A 19,050-nucleotide genomic window follows, 5' to 3' on the forward strand; every position below is an offset into this window, starting at 1 on the left:
CCGCCATGACATCTGCAAAGGAGCACGAGCAGGAAGAGGTCGACCAAGTCGAGCGTTGCTCGGCCATTGCCAAGGAGCACGATGGCATCGTCCCCGGTGCCAACGAGGCTCAGCGCCAATTCTTCCTCGAATTCGCTTCAAAGGACGAGGAATGGCGATTGATCCACGAGAAGAAGCTGCTTCGGCGCATCGACTTGCACCTGATGCCGTTCCTCGTCATCATGTATCTGCTCAACTTCCTCGACCGATCGAACCTGGCACAGGCACGACAGGGAACGCTGGAAAAGGACCTGGGCATGAAGGGCACAGACTTTAATCTGGCGACGAGCATCTTTTTCGTCGGCTATCTGCTCATGCAGCTGCCGTCAAACCTGCTCATCACAAGGGTGCGGCCGTCGCTGTACCTGGCGACGTCTGTGCTGCTCTGGGGCGTCGTGTCGACTTGTAATGCGGCGACACACAACTTTACGCAGCTGGTAGTGACGAGATTCTTCTTGGGTGAGCTCCTCTCCCAACCCTGAGGCCCCATGTACATCTGCGTGATTTAGCTCACCATGTTGCCCAGGCTTCGTCGAGGCGCCGTTCTTCCCGGGCGCCGTGTTCCTCATGTCCTCCTGGTATACCCGCGCCGAGCTCACGCGGCGCGTGGCGTGGTTCTACTGCGGCAACGCCCTCGCCAACATGTTTGGTGGCTTGATTGCGTATGGAGTCTTGAAGGACTTGTCAGGCAACGCCGGCATTGCCGGATGGGTAAGTGCCTCGAAGCGGGATGTGGGCGCGGTGGAACTGCAGGCGCTGACATGGATCCGATGACGTTTAGCGGTGGCTCTTTATCGTGGAAGGAGTCGTGACGATTGGCGTGTCGTTTGTAGCCGCGTTTGTGCTGCCCGACTATCCTGCGACGACGCGCTGGCTGAGCGACGAGGAGAAGGCGTTTGCGGCGTGGCGGCTCCTGGTCGACGTCAACGAGGCCGACGAGCTCAAGGCGACGACGATCTGGCAGGGCGTCAAGCTCGCGCTGCTGGACTACCGACTTTACATCTTCGTCTTGTTTACACATCTCAGCATCCTTTCCATGACGTTCCAGTACTTCTTCCCCAGCATCGTGCAGACTCTCGGCTACGATAAGCTCATAACGCTGCTCCTGACAGTGCCCGGTACGTCCCGGACCCATTGTTCATCGTTGACTGCGAAAAAAAGAGGATCGATAGTTACTGACGCGGTACTGCCAGCTTGGTTTGCGACATTCATCGTCGCCGTATTTGTCAACTGGACAGCGGCGCACTACAACGACCGCTCCATCCACATCTTCTGCCTCATGATCCTCGCCACGGCAGGCAACGTCATCGCCACAGCGTCAACCTCGACAGGCGCGCGCTTCTTCGCCATGTTCCTCATGCCGGTCGGGGCCGTGTCGACGTACACATTGGTCGTCGGGTGGGTGGCCAACTCGTTCCCGCGGCCGCTCGTCAAGCGGTCCGCCGTCATCGCCATCGCCAACATGATTGGCAACACGGCGTCCATCTACGGCAGCTACATGTACGACGAGAAGACGGGCCCGCAGTACGTGCCGGGCGGGAGCGCAAACGCCGTTATCAGCTTCCTCGTCGCGGTGCTGGCGATTGTGCTGCGGTACATCCACAAGTGGGAGAACAAGAAGCTGGAGCGGGCGGACAGGGAGGTGGTCGAGGAGGATGGCGAGGTGGCGCGGGACGGACCCGTCGGCTTCCGCTACATCTATTAATAAAGGGAAATGGAGGAAGAGCAAGCACGAAGCAGGGTTGAATAGAGTGATCACGGCATGTCCTTGCCGAAGCTCTTGGATAACAGTCTCCGCACAGGGTGCAACCGTGTTCAAATACAGCAAATACAGGAATTAAAGATGGAGCGTCCTTATCATGATGGACCCAGCAACTGGTGATTTTGCGAAGGACGACCCTGTCGAGCACAAAAAACAGCGACCAGTAACTTCCGCTGTGATTATCGTGCTGCCAGGCAGTCCGTCAGTCAGCCCTGTGATTGCTGCTGGTCTGGCCCCGTCTTGGTAAACTTTTGCTACAGTGGGGTCTCTTGCTCGCTAGCTGGCTAGCTCGTTGCCTCTTTTGCGGCGCCGGCCCCCCCATGTCGCCGATGGTTTCGGGTTGTTGCGTCACATTCCATCCCTGGGGTACGAAAACTGCCGCCGGCCGGCCGGACGCAAATCTCACAGAGACCTTCCATTCACCTTCAAGATGTCGCGCTGAGACGTCGCCGGCGAGGAACATTCACTCTCAAGGACCGTCGTCCATACGGGTTGCAATCCGGCATCCGACAACCCCCTCATCAGCTCCTCCGTGAGCTCCCTCGTGGCAGCCCCCTCTCCCCTTCGGCGCTGCGGCAATGTCGAAGCGCGGACTGGACACGACCAGCTCCGCTGGGTTCGGGGACGAATTGCGCAACGGGGATCAATCGACTGCCGGCTCCGGATCTGAGGCACAGCTGCCGCGACACAAGATGCACAAATTAAATCCGCAGCTGGCGGCGCGCCGGCGGACGACGTCGTGCGCCGCGTGTCGCAAGCAAAAGGTGCGACGGCGTGCTCGTCGGGCTCGGGATTCGCGACATGTGAACGAGGCGCAAGTTACTGACGATGCTCGTCTTTTTACAGATCAAATGCGAGCTCCTCGCCGACGGGCCGCCGTGCGAGCGGTGCAAGCGCAAGAACATCGAGTGCATCATCAACACGGGGCTGCGCAACTCGATCCTCGATCAAAGGTATGAGCTGCCTCTCTCGTCCTCTCCCACCGTCATGTCTCCCTGCGAAGGTACCACGAGGCACCGGAGGGACCAAGGAAAGCAGCATGCCCGCTGACCAGACACTGGCCAGGCAAATCGCAGCCCTGAGGAGAGACCTCGGCAACATGCACGCCAACCTCGAGCGCGTCTGCCAGCATCTCCAGATCTCGGGCCCGCTGCCGCTCGAGACGCCCGCCGTGAGCGCCGACCTGGCTGCCTCGCACCGCGGGCCCGACGCCGACTTCGACCTGCTCGACGACGACGGCCTGGCCGAGCTCTCTCCGCCGGGGTCCCCCAGCGCGGTGCAGGCGCCCATGGACGCATACCTCGCGCCCAGCAAGGACGCCACGCCGGGCGGCGGACCGGGCGGCGGCGGACCGACGAGCGCCGGCGCGTCCGGACGCCCGCGGCCGCACAAGCGCCCGGACATCATCAGCAAGGGCCTCGTGTCGCCCGAGGACGCCGAGGCGCTGGTGCGCTTCTACATGACGGAGCTGGACTCGGTCATCTACGGCCTCGCGGGCCTGCACTCGACCGTCAATGCCGTGCGCGAGGCGTCCCCGACGCTGCTCGCCGTGATTTGTACCGTCGCCGCGCTGCATGACGTCGACCACGCCCATCTCTACGATGTCTGCTACCGCGAGTTCCGACACCTGGTGTCGACAGCGCTGTTCGAGAAGCGCGACATCGAACACGTGCGGGCGCTCGACGTTGCCGCCTTCTGGCTGCCCGATACGTCCCGCGTCGTCTTGTACGAAGCCGTCCGTCGACTCGGCGACCTGCGTGTGCATCGCCACATCAGCAAGGCGTGCACACCCCCCGACGATGCCTTTGCTGTGGCGACGCAGCATCCGACGCGCGACGGGGCGCGAGACCGAGTTCGCCTCTGGTACACGCTGTACATGTGCGACCAGCACCTCTCGGTGCTCTACAACAGAGACAGCCTGATACGGCGCGACAGGGACATTCTCGACAAACGCGCCCTGTTCCTCTCGGCCCCAGACGCGACCATGCATGATCTGCGGATCGTGGCGCAGGTGACGCTGCTGCTGTGCATGAGCCGCATGAAGGAGACGTTTGGGTCCGAGTATCCCACGCGCGTGCCAGAAGCCCTGGCGCCGCAGATTCCCGTGTTTGTGGACGAGCTGGAACAGTGGCTTGCCCATTTCCCTCCTCAGTTCCGTGAGTGGATGCATCTCTCCATCGCTTCTCAACTAAGAGTCAGTGTCGAGGATACTAACTGCCCCTCCAGGACAAGAACCCGGCACGGGCGAGTTCCCCGTCTACGCCTTCAAGCTACATTACCTCTTCGCCAGGCTGTACCTCGGCCACCACGTCTTCCGCGGGCTACACTCGGGCCTCATTCCTGAAATCTTCCTCCCCGCGGCGGCCATGGCGCAGGAGGCCTCACTCGCCATCTTCACCATGATCCTCACCGAGGACGTCCTGCGGCGCACCCTCGTCAAGGTGCCGAGCTACGTGCACATCATGATCTCCTTTGCGGGCCACTTCCTGCTGGAGCTGTGCCTCAAGCACCGCGAGCAGCTGGGCATCAACGTCGAGGAGTGCTACCGCTGCATCAGCCGCACCGTGTCGCTGCTGCGCGACACGCCCATGACGAGGCACCACCCGCTGTCGCGCGTCACCGACGGGCTGGCCAAGCGGCTCGTCGACTTTGCGGCCGCGTACGGCAAGGAGGTGCTCACCGAGTCGCCCGAGTCGCGGCTGGTTTCTAGGCAGAGCTCGAATGAGTTGCCGTTTAGCGCGCCGCCGTTTGTGGGCGCGCCGGGCCCGACGGGCCCCGTGTTTGACCTCGAGTCGGCCGTGATGCCGGACGAGTTTACGTATGCCGACTACGGCGATGTTGGGTTTCCGGGACCAATGCCGGATTTCACCATGAAGTATGACTAGTTGCTAATATAATACTCGGCATGGACTGTGCGTGACTTGGGTTGTTGCGGGCAGATCTGGAGCAGCAACTGCGGCGCTGACTCGACGTCGAGCAGCACAAGTCGGTCTTTCTCGGCGTGTTCAGCGTGACAAGAGAACGTGAAGTTGTATTAGCGCAGATACGTCTGCAGATCCATGAACAAGCGGCCCCGGTACGATGCCTGCAGATCCCAAAATTAATTGCGAACACACAGCCGGCCTGGCCCGGTTGTGAACTTGTGATGAACCCGGAACCAGACCCCACTCTCGGCTCCTAAGTCGGAGCTGGCAGTCGGAGGCGGCGCGCCCTTGTTGCAGAGGGCGTTTGACTCAAGGGTCCTGTTCCAGCTGCTGCTTAAAGTGCCAATTGACATTCACGGGAGGAGGTTGGCAACCCCTTTCTTCAACATCCTTGGTATACTTTCCCATATACATACGAGATGGCGGCGACGACGAGCATCCGCGCCGGCGCATCCTACCTCGAGTCCCTCTTCGGCCTCGGCGGCCGCGTCGCCGTCGTCACGGGCGGCAGCTCGGGCATCGGTCGCGAAATGGCCCACGCTCTGGGCATGGCCGGCGCGACCGTCGTCATCGTCGCCCGCCGCCCGGATCCCGTCCGCGAGACGGTCGCACACCTGCAGCTCGCCGGCGTGCGCGCTTTCGGCCTGCCCCTCGACGTGCGCGACGCCGACGCCATCACCACCGCCGTCCTGCGCGACCACGGCGTGCCCGACATCCTCGTCAACGCGGCGGGCATCAACCCGCGGCCGCACATGGACACCATCACTCTCAAGGACTGGGAGGAGACCATTGCCGTCAACCTCACGGCGCCCTTTGCGCTGGGACAAAAGTTCGGCCCCGCCATGGCGCAGCGCGGCAGCGGGCGCATCGTCAACGTCGTCAGCCAGCAGGCGTTCCGGGCCTTTGGCAACAGCGGCGCGTACGGCGCCTCCAAGGGCGGCCTGGTGTCCCTGACGCGCTCGCAGGCCGAGGCCTGGTCGCCGCGGGGGGTCCTGTGCAATGCCGTGGCGCCGGGTTTGGTCGACACGGCCATGACGACGGCCGTCATCGCGGATGAGGCCAAGGCGAAGGCTCACGCGTCGAGGACCATGATTGGAAGGAACGGCGTGCCGGAAGACTTTGCGGGCATCGCCGTGTATCTCGCGAGCGAGGCGAGCAGAGCCGTGACGGGGCAGGTGTTTTTTGTCGATGGAGGCTACTCGGCGACGTGATCTCGCCTGAAGGAGCGCCTACCTAGGTATGACCTCACAATTGAGCTACCATGCATTGCTGTACAAGATTCCCGCCGGAAGCGGTTTCCCCCCTTTCCGCTGTACCAGATCCTGAACCACGATGAGACGGAATTACCGGCCAACGTGGTGGTTCAGCAAGCGGTGAATCGCCATTTCAGCTGCAGCAAGCACACGCTTCGAGGAGCAGTCCCTCCTGCCGCGTACAGATGGTTGCCCCGAGCAGCCGGATAGAACCATCTTGCAGCGCGCATGGCCAGCAGCCGAGGAAGTTTCGACTGCCGACGCAAGTCCCAGGACAATCGAAGCTCGAGCCGCGCGGAGCTTGTGGCAGAACGCCTGGTCCCCCGAGCAGCGATGGATTGGTGGCCCAGGAATCATCACCGTCGTCACACTTTATTAGGCTCCTTGCGAAGCTGGACTGATCCAGGCGACAGTGTAGCTCGCTGGCTCTACCTCGAACGTGTCTCCTGCACATTTCACGAGCACGAGGTCTCAACTCGGACCCGGTACAGCGCCAAGTGACATGTCGGCAACGGGCGGTGCCTACCGTGGCTCGCTTGGGCAGGCGGGTGGTTGGCTGCTGCCCGGCCGCCGTCGACTGGCTTTTCTACGAGAGGAGGATGCCCGCACCAGGGAGTTCCCCAGAAGCATCCACAGACACTCGCCCCCACGGCCTCGAAGAAGCATTCTTCGACGCAGCATTACACCCGAGGCCGTGCAACTGACAGGCACTTCTGCATCGTAACACCTACAATCCTACAATGTCGACTGCACCACCAGAGAGCGAGCCCGCCCCCAACCACACAACAGCTCAATCAGCGCCGGTGCTGCGCCAGATTGGCATCTTCGACCAGTTCGTCTCCCAAAACATGGAGACAGTGCTCCTCAAGGAACAGGTGGCCAGTCCTCGCTTCAACATCACCTTGGCCAACGGCCAGCCGATCCTCAAGCTGGAAAACTGGAACAAGAAGTGCTGCACCTGGCGCAGAGCGGTGACGGACATGCAAAACAACCATCTCTTGGACATTGTCCGCGAAGGGAGCTTCGACATTAAATACGTGTTCTATGATCCGCAGGGGAGGAAGATTGGGCAGGTCGCGGAAGTGTTCGGGTGTATGCCCGCCCACACCCTCTAAACTGTTCAAGACCGCGTCTACTAACACAACGGTGGAACAGTGTGTCGCTCGCATGTCGAAGCTAAGTTACAGTCGCGAAACGGGCACGAGGATTCCTTTGCAATAACCGGCCGAAGATGGGGTGCCGAGATTATTTGCCACAGGACGGGCGCCGTGGTTGCCCACAGAATCGACGGGCCAGGAGGCCCGTGCGGTCGAATGAGGTTCAAGATCATAATCCCGCCCGGGTTCGACATGGCGCTGATGGTTGCCCTGGGTATCGCCACGACTCTGCTCGGCACTAGCTAGTGTAACGATCTCGTGTTGACGACCCAGCACACGGACGGCGCTGCTACGAGACACCTCCGCGTGACACCTAGTCAAATCCGACCCCGACTTTCCAGCCATCAGCAATCTCCTCCACGGCGAAACCCTCCTTGCCTATACAGTCGCCAAACTCAAAGGGTTCGGCAATAAAGCCATCGGTGGCCCCCTTGGTTTTCGAAGACGGACTGAAGAAGCTTACCTCCGTCCTGGGCAGCACGTCGCACGAGGGCGAAGGACGGTCGTGCCATGGATAATACTCGATAAAGCCGTAGTTTTCCAAATTGGTTATGTGTCCAGTCCCAGGTGGCAAAGTCCATTCCCCAATAACAACGTTCAATCCAGTGACGGGCTCCTGGATTGACCCTTTCCACGTTTCGGAGCCAGGTTGAGAGTTCTCCACGACCAAGTAGTACGTGCGTCCATAGTCGTGGTCGACATCAACAGCGCACCAGACACCGGTATCGCCATCCGCGGCATAGTGGCAGTTGGAATGTTCCGTAGTCGTTTGGTCTTGGAACGAGGCAAAAACCGCGTGGATGGTGGACTCGCCATCGTCGTTGTCGGGACGGGGCTGCAGGCCTACGATGCTGCGATTCTCGCTGTTGGAGAACTCGATTTGCTGGGCAAAGAAATACCCTTCCTCATGAGGAGCATGATCCAAGCGGATGGGGAAGTTAATGTCGGTAAGCCCATCGTCGGGAAATTCGTCGAAGCTCCAAAAGACGTGGCTAACCAGCCCGCTCGCTAATGCGATTGATGGGGCTGAAGCGCACAAAGCAGCAACGGTGGCAATGAGCTTCATCGCGATGTCTTTAGGCCCATACGAGGCTGTGAGTTAAGAGGATGAAGAAGAGCTGCTGGCAGGCTGTGCTTCCACTTACTCGCTTCCAAAGGGATGTAGAGGCGGTATTTATTGTTATGGCATCGTGAACTTGAGGTTGCGGACGCGCGGTAGAATCAACAAGAAGTGGCTTCATCACTGAGCAGCCGACCTATAGCACGACTGACTTCAAGCAGTACAGCGAGCCAATTGGTGTCCCCCCCGGCCTGCAAGGAGGGCGGTGACCCTTGCATCGAACACGATACCTCGTACTGAGTGGTCACGGTGTTGTACAGCGTCTGTCCCCGAGAATTCCGAAACTGTGACCAAGAGTAGCTCGAGGTCATCTGCTGTGATCGTCGTCAACGAGACTTGTGCCATGCGCATGGAAGTCAGGGAAGCATCCGTCATGGCCGGGTGCCTCGGTCCACCGTGGATCCGGGTCGCCTCCTCCGTCGTATTCAGAGGAAATAAGTTTTGTTCTTGCAGAATGACACGGAGGAAGAGCAGAGACACAGGGACGATTGCCCTTGCGTGAGCACTACCCTGCGATCAGGTCATCACGATCATAGACGGAGCAGGGAGCAGCGGTAATTGGAATGTCAGGTTTGCTACCTTGTTTCTTTACTACACATTCTGCTCTGTGCATGATGGGAGATAAAACAGCTGTCAACGATGGCTTGGGGCGGCATGGCACATCATATGATGAAGGTTGGCTTTAGCTCCCGTTAAAGAATCCTGACGGCTCAGCACACGGATGGCGTCACTGGTGAAAAGAGCCTCCAGCGTAGCACCTAAGCATTTCCCACGGTTACTTTCCATCCCTCATCGACCTGCTCTGCAGTAAAGTTGACCTTGCTCACACAATCCCCGAATTCCTGGGGCTGGGACATGTATCCACCACTGGCGTCACTCGTGTTAGACGATGGGTTGAAGAGCGTGACCTCCGTCCTCGGCAGAGCCTCGCACGACTGAGGATGGACGGGCCAGAGATAGTACTCGATATCGCCAAGTCCCCCGTTCTTGATGTTTCCGGATCCAGGGGGCAACTTCCATTGCCCAATATGGGCCGACGCTCCAGTAGTCAGGTCCACCATCGATCCTCTCCATATATCGTCCCCCAAGTTGACAACATCGATGGAATACCTATCACCGTAGTCGTGCTGCCACTCAATAGAGCAGCTGACGCCGGGGCCAACCTTTGCGCCCTCACGACAGTTGCCAGACTGTGGGATCGCGCCCTCCACGAACGTGGAGAAGATGGCTCTAATGAAGGGCTTCTTGTCAAAGTCTTCAACGGGCTGCAGCCCTAGGAAACCGCCTCGCTTGTCCACATTGGTGAAGTGAAAGTCCTGAGCAAAGAAGAACCCTGGCTCGTGCGGGGCATTGGCCACTCTGAATGGGAAGCGGACAGAGTCGAGTCCGTCAGAGGGGGCGTTGGTAAAACCCCATGTGTGGTCGGCAAGAATCGCTGCCAGCGCAACCGAAGGGGCTGAGATGCATGCAGCTGCAATGGCAGTGACGGACTTCATTGTGACCTTTGGTGCAGTCACAAAAGACTTTAATGAAGGTAAAAGATCAAGGACTGGAGTAGGGAAGTCCGCGTCTAAGTTGACTGCGCTGCGGGAGAATCCAGCCCATTCTTATACATGTGGCCATGATGCAGGCGCGAGATACATGTAGACTCAACAACGGCGGCGTCGTTGTGAGCATACAAGCTAGTTTGAGCGCTTTCCACTTTAATGGTTTCGGCCTGCAAGGGATTGATGGTCAAGCTGGCAAGAAGTATTAGACCTGACCCCGCGTTGGTGGGGCTACAGGTAAATGATGATTGAGTAATACTATATTTACTCACGGCAAGCCGAAGGTGAGCAAGCAGGCCGGGTTCAAGAGCCATATGATCTCGTCTAACGACAAGGAATCGGGACACAGCACAGCCGTCGCGCTCCAATCTACGACTGTAGGCCGGGGCTTGTTCGACTTCGTAATTGATGAAGGCCCCGGACAGGCGGCGGGCGGGAGCTAAATCTTCTAATCGGGAGGCGGGGCCGCGTGAGGTTCGTCTCGGAAGCTACGGCCACGGTGGGCGGCCCGTGGTAGACCCGGATCCTTTGGTACGTTTAGAGGCAAGGAGCCGACAAACTTCAGCATCGCATCGTGTCAACGAGCCAAACTAGGGAGAGGGACCATCGTCCCTCGCGTAAATACCACCCCGAGGTCAGACCACTGTATCATCGGCCAACCCAGGCGTGATAGTCGGCGATCGTGAAATACTTCTCGCTGGCTGACATACCGAGCTCATGCCGCGACTTGGATAAGTGAGAATTCATTAGACACAATAAAGGAATTGGAAGAACTATATTTGTACATATAAATCCCATGGCCCGATGTCGTGTGCTGTCGGCTCATGTTGTCTTCAGCTCATGGCGCTACTCCTGTCCGACAAGGTACCTATCATGTCCTCGACAGAAGGAAGTTATCGCCGGGTAGCAGGGACCTTCTGCAACATGGCGTCCACTTCGTCGGTGATGTCTCGAAGCGGGAACTCGGTCCTGTTACCGGCATTGGTCCCAGGGACCTTGTTGCTCGCGTCCAAGAAGTATTCGGTGACGACATAGATGCGCTCAGCGATTTGGACGGTGGCGACCGAGAATCCATCTTGGGACTGGAGCGCGTTCGCGACGGTGCCGACTATCTTAGCGGACTTCCAGTCATCATCCGACCGAACGACGACAGTGCCGTCGCTAGTGTCCGAGACCAGGATGGTGTTGCCTCCGTACTTGGCGGGCATGTAGACCTGGTCCAGGTCCTTGCCGAGGGTCCTGTTTCCAGCCAGTGGGATGGCGATCGGCTCGCCCTGGGCCTTGGTCGCGTCGAACCGGTAAAGACCACCGTCCTTGCCGTTGCTGGCGATGAGAGTGTTACCTCGTGAAACGATGCCAGTGTAGCCCGCAGTGGTACGGTTCGAGATACGATCGACGATCCAGGGAACGGCCTTGGAGCCATCCGCGCTGACCTTGATGATGCTCCCCGGGTAGGTACCCACGACGAAGGTGTTGCCGCAGGTGTCGAAAGTAAGGTCTTGGAAGCCGCCGTACACGCCGTTGGATACAGCGGTGAGGTTGACCTGAGAGGTGACTTTCTTGCTGTCGTGGTCGTAAGTTACGAGGAAGTTGTCGCCCGAGATATCCTGTCCAGACGTGTCGAAGGCGGCGCCAGCGTTGACTACGGTAGCCAATTGCCCGTCAGGGCGTACACGCATTCCGCTGGAGTGAAACTCTGGCTTTCCACTGAGACCGGGAAATTCGATGATTTCCGATACCTCATTCTTTGTCGCATCGTAGACCGCAACGGAGGCATTGTAGAGAACACTGCAAGCCGTTTGTTAGCGAGTCGTCGCGATTCGTTCATTGCTACGGGCTTATCTATACCTAAAGTATGTAACGCATCGTTTCGCGTCGAACTCGGCATTTTCGGGGTACAGCTGGAATGCAGACACGGTCAGGTTCCCCGAAGGCGAGGCGCACGTTGACGTCTCTTTGGGGCAGGCGACCGGGCTGGCCAGGCTGCCAGCTGCCGACAGCAGCGTGACTGTAATAGCGGCGGAGAACATTGTGATAAGAATGAGCGACTCTTAGTTTGACTGCTGAGCTTACCATCTAAGAAAAGTCGTAGAGATAAGGCTGGGCTGCAGGCCTTTATACCAGAAGTTAATGGTCTACAATCGCATCTAGCGTCCGACAAGAGTCATTGCCGACCCAGGATGCAAGCTCATCGCTGTCTGTCCGTGTCGCCATGCAATCGTTGCACCTTGCCATGTCGTCAAACTAAGGATCAATTATCCACCTGCATAAACCATCATGGCGTGTTCTTGGGGCTGAGCTTGAACGACAGCCGTGAAGGTGCGGGTGTGGGATCGCCGACCCCGATGCCCGAGTCATGGTTTTTCACCACCCACACGTAGGGCTTGAGCTGTGCAGTCGCCGTGCTCTCTGGGGAGCTGAGTAATAATGAGACGAACCGTTGCAATGGAGCACGCGTCCTTCCTCATCCATACGCCCCGTATCGCATCCCGCAGCGCTGCGACGATTGAGCTCAGCGGTGCGCACCGCCGCGCAATACCGCCGAGCGATCCACTGCACGTCGGAACTCAGAAGCACGCTAATGTTGCGAGATCTCGGCATTCGTTGGGGTGTCCCCGGCAGTGAGCCGTGAGCTACTGAAGCAGCGCGAGTTTGATGACAATTAATCCGAGCAGAGCCCCAACACGTAATTAATTGGCCTCTTGGCATGCGTTACGTAGTCGTGAATAGATTGCTCGATCTTTTGGGATGCCCTCCACACGTCAATCCGGCTGCCCACACCGCCCTGTCGGTCTCAGCGGCACAGGCCGGTAAGTTATGAGCCCCATCCGGTTTCTCCGTGTGGGATTGAGATCGCAAGGCGGACGACCCCTTTGCTGCTGTCGCATCTCCGGGCTGGAACTCGGGTGGACGATAGGTTCTACGAGAAGGAGGATCTATTCGGCCCCTGGATCTGTTCTCTTTGGTCACTGCTGCCTGGAAGTAGGCGTGTAAGGTAATGGCTATACCGCCGCAGTACGCCGGCGGCACGTGCGAATGAATTGTCCCCTGTGCCCGGGCCAGATGTAACACCTTCATGTGGCACCTTGGCCCCGACACCGTTCCTTCTCAGTAAGTATGCTCCATCGCTGCGACTCACCAGTTGTCATCGTCGCCCGCCGTTCCTCTCCGGGGCTGCATCGACCAGCTCTTTGGAGCACCCTTTGTTGACAGGGCGTTCGGGCAAGCTGATCCGAGAAACCCAATACTTCCATGAAATTAGGAACGAAGAATGAAGAAGTCACTGTGACAAACGCGGCGGGCGTACTTGTCCACTTGCGCCGGCCGTGCATTCGCTCACGCGTGTGTTACTCAACACAATGTCAACCCATTCTCCCTGTTTTACGTTCGCGAAACCTGCGCCGGGACACAATTTTGCGATAGGAACGCGGTCTCAATTGCCTCGTACTATTCATTTTTAAGCGCTCGGTCGAGGATGACGGCTTTAGCACAGCTTGTTGCGGCGCTGCTCGTTTGCTGTCAGAGGGTGCCGTACATAAAAGGACTGTCTTCGTCCCTGTCTTGTCCCTTCTCGCCGCTCCCTTGTCTTTGTTGGCTCTCTCTCGCGCTTCGTCAGGCGTCCGAAAAGCGTCCTCTTCTCCGATCCACTCTTTCGCCGTCTCGCCGTGTGCCCGCTAAGAGACGAGCCTCGGAGGTCATGAGACGATCGCTCAACACTTATTTATGCCTCCTCTCGACTACCGCTTCTGCCACCTGGCCACCCGCGATGGACCCGACGGATTTGAGGTTCAATGGCTTGCTCGAGGCGCAGTATAAAGCTATGGAGCTGAACGAAGCAGGGCCGCAACAAGGCGTACGTTAAACTTCACCCGCCGTCGAATTTTGCCAAAGAGGTCCCTGACGACAGAGGGCAGTGGTGTTCCGTGAAATCCCAGAAATGCAACGTCATCCTATATTCCCCAGCGCGCGTCCCCGGCCCCAATGTCGTGTATAAATTGATGCAACAAACTCAAGGCTACAGTTGTTCGCCTGGTTCCCTGGTGAGTGGTCTCAGGCAACATTCAATGCCACGATCCGTCGCCCCTCTGTGTGTTGACAAAAACGCGCCTCGGCTGTCCAGTGTAACGAGCTCGGTACAGCGTGCGTCAAAAGGTGGAAGCCGGGAAAGACGCTTTGCGATTATGTCGATGTCATCGCTGAGATGGACACTCCTGGGTGCATTCCGTGAGACGCGCTATCAAGGCATGGCCGCCGCAGCCCGCCGACTTTGATGGCTTCCACTGATGCTGTCGCTATGGCTACTGCTGCTGTCGACTGCAATGGCAATAACTGTTGCTTTAAGGCAACCTTGTTCGCGGTGGCCAGGTAGAACAGGGTTAGTGTCTATTGTATAGCAATGTTGCCGACAGAGCGATCTACCTGATTTCTAGTTGAGTACACGTCCCGAATCCGGAACATCAACGCTCCAAACATGAGGCGCAATGTGCGACTGGCCGGATGCCCATCATCTTACAGCGTTCCTTTCTGTCGCCTCGGAGAACATTCCTGCTTTCTTGCCACCTGTCTCTGCTATGTTGGTCTCCACGCTGGAGAGCTCGATCTGATTGTGACCAAACACTTTGCTGTTTCGCCCATATCTCTCTGCAAAACCCGCGATGGACTTGTTGCGTGAGGCGTTGGTGCTAAACACACGAGGATACACCCGCACCAGTATCAGGCGCACGGTCGGCAAACATGTGCAAATCATCCCCACGTTGACTTCGATCGTCGACCACCAACCAACGATCCATTGGTCCCACGTGGGGTTCTTCGAGTTTGCAAAGTAAATGAGCGACTGGAGACGTAGTACCGAGACAATGGTTACGCTGCGGCAAAGCGCTTGTCAGTCACTGAACTACATGTAGCAGCGGCTGGACATTTGACTTACAAAGTCCCGATCAAGAACATTATGGCAACCCCAATCTTCTTCTTCCAGTGGAGCTCCAGCTTCTTGATCTGACTGAGCGGTATCGCAATCATCCACACGTCGACCGCAATAGCGAGGGCCGCGTTAATCCAGGCGAAGAGGTTGATGTTTATGCACCGGCCGCGGGACGTGGCATCCACGTATTGGGTCCAATAGTGATGAACGGGGCTGCATTGGAAGATGGCCGTCGTGACAAAGGTGAACCCGAAGATGACATTGAAGATTGACGTCCCGATGAGGAGGCGGCGAGTCCGGGTGCCGGGGAAGATGTAGAGGTAGAAGAGGGAAAGGCTCAATTTAATGAGCGACATCTCTGCCAAATAGAGGATTTCCATGACGTAGAAGTATAGAACGAAGTCCGTAAGCGTATCAGGCGATAATGTCCAGACATCTTTGCCCATGCCATGTGCCGTTAGGCCGACCTTGTTGATGATTGTGCAAGGGATGCCAATCACCAGTGTCGCCAGTATTGCCCAGTCGTCGGCGCCAAGTGTATTTCGCTGGCTAAAGAAACGCTTGAAGATGAGGCGAATAACGACTAGCAGCGCGGTGATGACACCCATCGAAATGTTCATGGCATCGTATCTGGGGGCCTTGTCGCGCCTCGGTCGGTTACACGTCGTCTCGGTCAGATTCTTTGTGACTGGGGGGCCAACATGTAAGTCGCCGTCTTGGCTTGGTCAAGTCCAGGTGGTCTGTACTTACACAATGCTTCCACCAGGGAGCATGACTCGAGGATGCATGGTGACCCAGCCTCTTCGATGGCTGCGTATTTGTCTACGCAGATGCATGTGGGATCATCGAGTGAGCAATTCGATTGAACGGTCGCATTGGCAAGGCACTCTTGCTGCGGACAGTAGATTCGTGTCAGCGGGAATGTTTTGCATCGCAAGTGCTCATTGTAATAAATGGCGAGAGCGTACCGCGCAATGTGGTGCCTTTTGCAGAGACTGTATCAAGTCGCTGGCCGAAGGCAGGGACCCTGCCCGTGTGAAAGGCAATGTCGCCGCGACCACGGCCGCAGCCAGGCGCATGCTGGGCACAGAGCACCCTTCCGGGGTGTTCGCTCTCGGGTTTGTCGCTGATGATCGGGAGCGTGATGTCGAAATCTGCGGCAGCCGATGCTGAAGTCAGGTATCTCGGTCCCGCCTCGTCAGTCGGGTCGCATGTGCTCGGAGGTTTGAGCCAACGAGGTTTCAGTGGCCGAGCATGGCAGATCGCCGCAGGAACCAGTCCCTGGTGTTGCCTCTTGGACACCCGGTGAAATATTTACCGGCATCAGGACCCTGCCCATAAAAGCCTGCGTCAAAATCGACATCCGGAGTCCCTAAATACCACAGGAGGGCGGCGTGTCAAGCCGGCACGCAAGCGCGGGCCAAAGATCATTCCGAGTCATGCGGGTGCTGATGATCGGCAAACCCCTTGAACTTGGGGCTTGGTGTCAGAGCGCCACTACAGATTTGGCTACCCCAACGGCTCTGGAAGCAGCGAACCCCGGACCCACGACTCCGGTTCGACAGAGCGATGGGCGCTGTGGCGTTGGCATCTTTCCGTGAGTGGCTGTCCATCGTGTTCCAGTTACGTTGTCGACACAAGGATGGTAGCAGCGGACTGGCGGCTGTCGCAAGTTCGCAACGTGAAAGGCGTACTAAATTGGTGTTTGGTGGAGCGGGCTTCGCTTCTGTTCGAGAGCGCGACAGCAGTGCCACTGCCCAGATCCCCAAGCGCAAGAACGAGTGCTGGTTTGGCGTTAGCGGCAGAAGTCAAAGCACTCGCTGGTCCGCACGGGCAAGATACTGACCATTCGCATCCTCCGTTCCAGTGCGTCCAGTTACCTCGCTCGCCGCCGATGGTGAACTCTTTGGCCGCTGGACCCGGCAATTGGCACGGAATGGACCGCCAAGCACGGAGAAGAGGCCCATGGCCTCAGCTGGTGCTTGCGCCATGGCATCTAGAAGCCCCCTTTGACACTTCTGACATGCGCTTATTGCCACCAGAAGGGGAGGCATCGATCGGCCGCCTCCGTTGCCCAGCGCTGAGTGAGCAGCGTACATTAGGCATTTCGATACGCGGTCGGCCAGCTTGCAAACCTCACTTGCTCAGGTCCACCTCCACCAGGAGGCACTTGTCCTGCGCCGAGCCGCTGGACTCAGGTGGCCTCCAACCATTGCGGCGGCTGTCTCCGTGTGGGTTCTTGATCCTCCCGAAAAGTGGGTTTGAGGTCTCATGCTGGGGAGAAAGCCAGCAAGGAAGGCAAGGATGAAATCTCTTGCAGTCTGCACGCACTTAGCCACTGAACCAGGGCAGCGCGAGCCCGAGGCGCCTCATAGACGTTCGGACTTCTATCGATCTCAAGTATGGTTTCATCAACTCAGTCTACACTCAATATGGCTGCATGGATTTCGGTGCCAATGTCGCGGAGTCACGGGCCTGCTCTGGATCGCAACGACGTGCCGGATGATGGGCACGGGCACTGGGCGTGTGGGGAGCCGCGGGGCGCTCCGGTGCTCGCGCTTTCAGGTACAACACAGACATGGCCCTGTCTGAACCAGACATCGGCATCGTCATGGTAGTGCATAATAACAGTAGCAACACGCTTAGGCGAGGATCCGCATCGTTCGGTTATAAGCTGGACACGTTAATGGCCTGGAGATTGACCCACGGATGCCGAGGAGCCCGGGTAATGGAATCTGGTTCCCCCGCAAACAAAGTGCGGGGATGTCGCGGTAGTCAAGTCCAAATGACTGCGAGTGCAATTGAGATGGTCTCTCTATTCTCCTGTGTCGCGTTCTTGAAGGATATTTTGTACTTGAGGGAGGCCTGATCGTCACTCGTGAGGTTCATATCACAATGAGGTTCAAAGAAATCCATTGTTCCGGCACGCCCTACGAGGCAAGTCGCCGCGTCGTCTCATAGCTCCCGAGTCCATCATAGCTAATCGCGAGTAGATTGGGTTCGCGCACGGCAAAGGTGCCAAGGTGGAGATTGGTCGCGGGCTCATATTCTACGCCGGGCTCTTCTGGCAGGCAAGCAAGCTTCCATGGCCCGAAGTCCAAGAGCTGGCGCGGGACTTCGACGGCATCATAGCGACCCGCTGGCCACGGTACTACGAAGAGATCCGAGGTTAGCAAGCCGTATTGCGAAACAGCACGCGCTCAGCGTTGACCAGATCGCTCGCAGGCATCGCGGATGGAGCAGGTCGCGACATTCTCGATATTCTTGCGCTGAATGTGCGATCCGAAATAGTGTTTGGGCAGTTCAGCGACGGCTGTACCAGCGCGTACTGCCGGAGCGACGCCTACTCGTACCTGGGGCAGAACTGGGATGTATGCCATGAGTACTTGTCTGCACGCGTCAGTGGGAAGAACAACAAAGCTGACAAGTCCGCAGTGGAAGGAGGAACAAGGGGAGAATCTGATTCAGTTGACCATCACCCAACCTGATCTTCCGGCGATCAAGATGATCACAGAGGCGGGAATAATTGGCAAGATTGGACTCAACTCTGCAGGTGTTGGTGTCTGCTTCAACGCCATTCGCGCCAGAGGACTCGACAAGACGCGACTCCCTGTCCACCTCGGCCTGCGACTAGCGCTGGAAAGCACCTCGGTCGAGCAGGCGTTGCGGCAGCTCCAGGATATCGGCATGGCAAGCTCGGCGCACTTCCTGATCGGGGACGCAACCACGGCGGTCGGCCTCGAGTTCACGTCCAGCACATTCGCCCAGGTCCCCGTCAACAACGCTGGCTTCGTTGTGCACGCAAATCACATGCTGCTCACTCACACGGGAATCTACGAGCCACATTGGCTGGACGACTCGGCGCCGCGCGTCGAGACAATGGAACGGAACATCATCGCGGCGGGTGAGGTATCTTGGGACGGCTTTCGCACTCTGTTCGAGGACGAGACTGGGTATCCTTGTGCGATTAATAGGGCGGCAGAAGGAAAGGGCGAGTTTCCGACGCTTTTCAACATCTGCATCGACCTGAGGAGGCGGGCGGCGGTGGTGAGAGTTGGCCGACCGACTGCAGGCGACAGCGGCCAAGTGCTGTCCTTCGAAGAGTAGCACCGTGGCCTGGGTCACTGGGGCGTCTGACTTCAGTTTGTCTTACTGTTCTGTCAGCCCTGGGCAGCCATGGGACGACCCTGACACTCTTCATTGTCGGACTTAGTCAATGCCATCGGCAGTGCCCGAGAAGAACTACCGGGACGGCCAGTGGATTCGTCCCTTTACCAGATGGATAAACTGTTCATCCTAAATGGAAGTTCGTCTCAAGTCCTCTGTT

The 19,050-nt window shown here is 58.0% G+C and overlaps 9 protein-coding genes across 9 annotated transcripts; 5 read left to right on the forward strand and 4 right to left on the reverse strand.

Annotated features, from left to right (window-relative positions):
• Nucleotides 1-5: 5 nt before the first annotated feature.
• Nucleotides 6-1,744, forward strand: PLICBS_007974 (uncharacterized protein; the record flags this gene model as incomplete). Its single annotated transcript, XM_018324553.2, has 4 exons — nucleotides 6-498; nucleotides 566-750; nucleotides 821-1,157; nucleotides 1,233-1,744. 4 exons carry the CDS (start codon nucleotides 6-8, stop codon nucleotides 1,742-1,744), a joined length of 1,527 nt encoding a protein of 508 aa, XP_018177732.2.
• A 749-nt stretch (nucleotides 1,745-2,493) lies between these two features.
• Nucleotides 2,494-4,686, forward strand: PLICBS_007975 (uncharacterized protein; the record flags this gene model as incomplete). Its single annotated transcript, XM_018324552.2, has 4 exons — nucleotides 2,494-2,565; nucleotides 2,648-2,754; nucleotides 2,867-3,957; nucleotides 4,028-4,686. 4 exons carry the CDS (start codon nucleotides 2,494-2,496, stop codon nucleotides 4,684-4,686), a joined length of 1,929 nt encoding a protein of 642 aa, XP_018177731.2.
• Nucleotides 4,687-5,144: 458 nt separating this feature from the next.
• Nucleotides 5,145-5,936, forward strand: PLICBS_007976 (uncharacterized protein; the record flags this gene model as incomplete). Its single annotated transcript, XM_018324551.2, has 1 exon — nucleotides 5,145-5,936. The coding sequence occupies one exon, from the start codon at nucleotides 5,145-5,147 to the stop codon at nucleotides 5,934-5,936; it is 792 nt and encodes a 263-aa protein (XP_018177730.2).
• Nucleotides 5,937-6,718: 782 nt separating this feature from the next.
• On the forward strand, nucleotides 6,719-7,093 carry PLICBS_007977 (uncharacterized protein; the record flags this gene model as incomplete). The annotated part of the gene is made up of 1 exon (XM_018324550.2): nucleotides 6,719-7,093. The coding sequence occupies one exon, from the start codon at nucleotides 6,719-6,721 to the stop codon at nucleotides 7,091-7,093; it is 375 nt and encodes a 124-aa protein (XP_018177729.2).
• A 355-nt stretch (nucleotides 7,094-7,448) lies between these two features.
• PLICBS_007978 (uncharacterized protein) lies at nucleotides 7,449-8,201 on the reverse strand (the record flags this gene model as incomplete). The annotated part of the gene is made up of 1 exon (XM_018324549.2): nucleotides 7,449-8,201. The coding sequence occupies one exon, from the start codon at nucleotides 8,199-8,201 to the stop codon at nucleotides 7,449-7,451; it is 753 nt and encodes a 250-aa protein (XP_018177728.2).
• An 812-nt stretch (nucleotides 8,202-9,013) lies between these two features.
• PLICBS_007979 (uncharacterized protein) lies at nucleotides 9,014-9,751 on the reverse strand (the record flags this gene model as incomplete). The annotated part of the gene is made up of 1 exon (XM_018324548.2): nucleotides 9,014-9,751. The coding sequence occupies one exon, from the start codon at nucleotides 9,749-9,751 to the stop codon at nucleotides 9,014-9,016; it is 738 nt and encodes a 245-aa protein (XP_018177727.2).
• Nucleotides 9,752-10,695: 944 nt separating this feature from the next.
• On the reverse strand, nucleotides 10,696-11,832 carry PLICBS_007980 (uncharacterized protein; the record flags this gene model as incomplete). The annotated part of the gene is made up of 2 exons (XM_018324547.2): nucleotides 10,696-11,590; nucleotides 11,651-11,832. 2 exons carry the CDS (start codon nucleotides 11,830-11,832, stop codon nucleotides 10,696-10,698), a joined length of 1,077 nt encoding a protein of 358 aa, XP_018177726.2.
• A 2,474-nt stretch (nucleotides 11,833-14,306) lies between these two features.
• On the reverse strand, nucleotides 14,307-15,511 carry PLICBS_007981 (uncharacterized protein; the record flags this gene model as incomplete). Its single annotated transcript, XM_018324546.2, has 3 exons — nucleotides 14,307-14,667; nucleotides 14,730-15,353; nucleotides 15,474-15,511. The coding sequence occupies 3 exons, from the start codon at nucleotides 15,509-15,511 to the stop codon at nucleotides 14,307-14,309; spliced, it is 1,023 nt and encodes a 340-aa protein (XP_018177725.2).
• Nucleotides 15,512-18,101: 2,590 nt separating this feature from the next.
• PLICBS_007982 (uncharacterized protein) lies at nucleotides 18,102-18,830 on the forward strand (the record flags this gene model as incomplete). The annotated part of the gene is made up of 2 exons (XM_065601295.1): nucleotides 18,102-18,105; nucleotides 18,175-18,830. The coding sequence occupies 2 exons, from the start codon at nucleotides 18,102-18,104 to the stop codon at nucleotides 18,828-18,830; spliced, it is 660 nt and encodes a 219-aa protein (XP_065457367.1).
• Nucleotides 18,831-19,050: the final 220 nt, after the last annotated feature.

This window comes from Purpureocillium lilacinum (assembly GCF_023168085.1).
Source record: "Purpureocillium lilacinum CBS 284.36 DNA, scaffold_6, whole genome shotgun sequence".
Lineage (NCBI taxonomy): Eukaryota > Fungi > Ascomycota > Sordariomycetes > Hypocreales > Ophiocordycipitaceae > Purpureocillium > Purpureocillium lilacinum.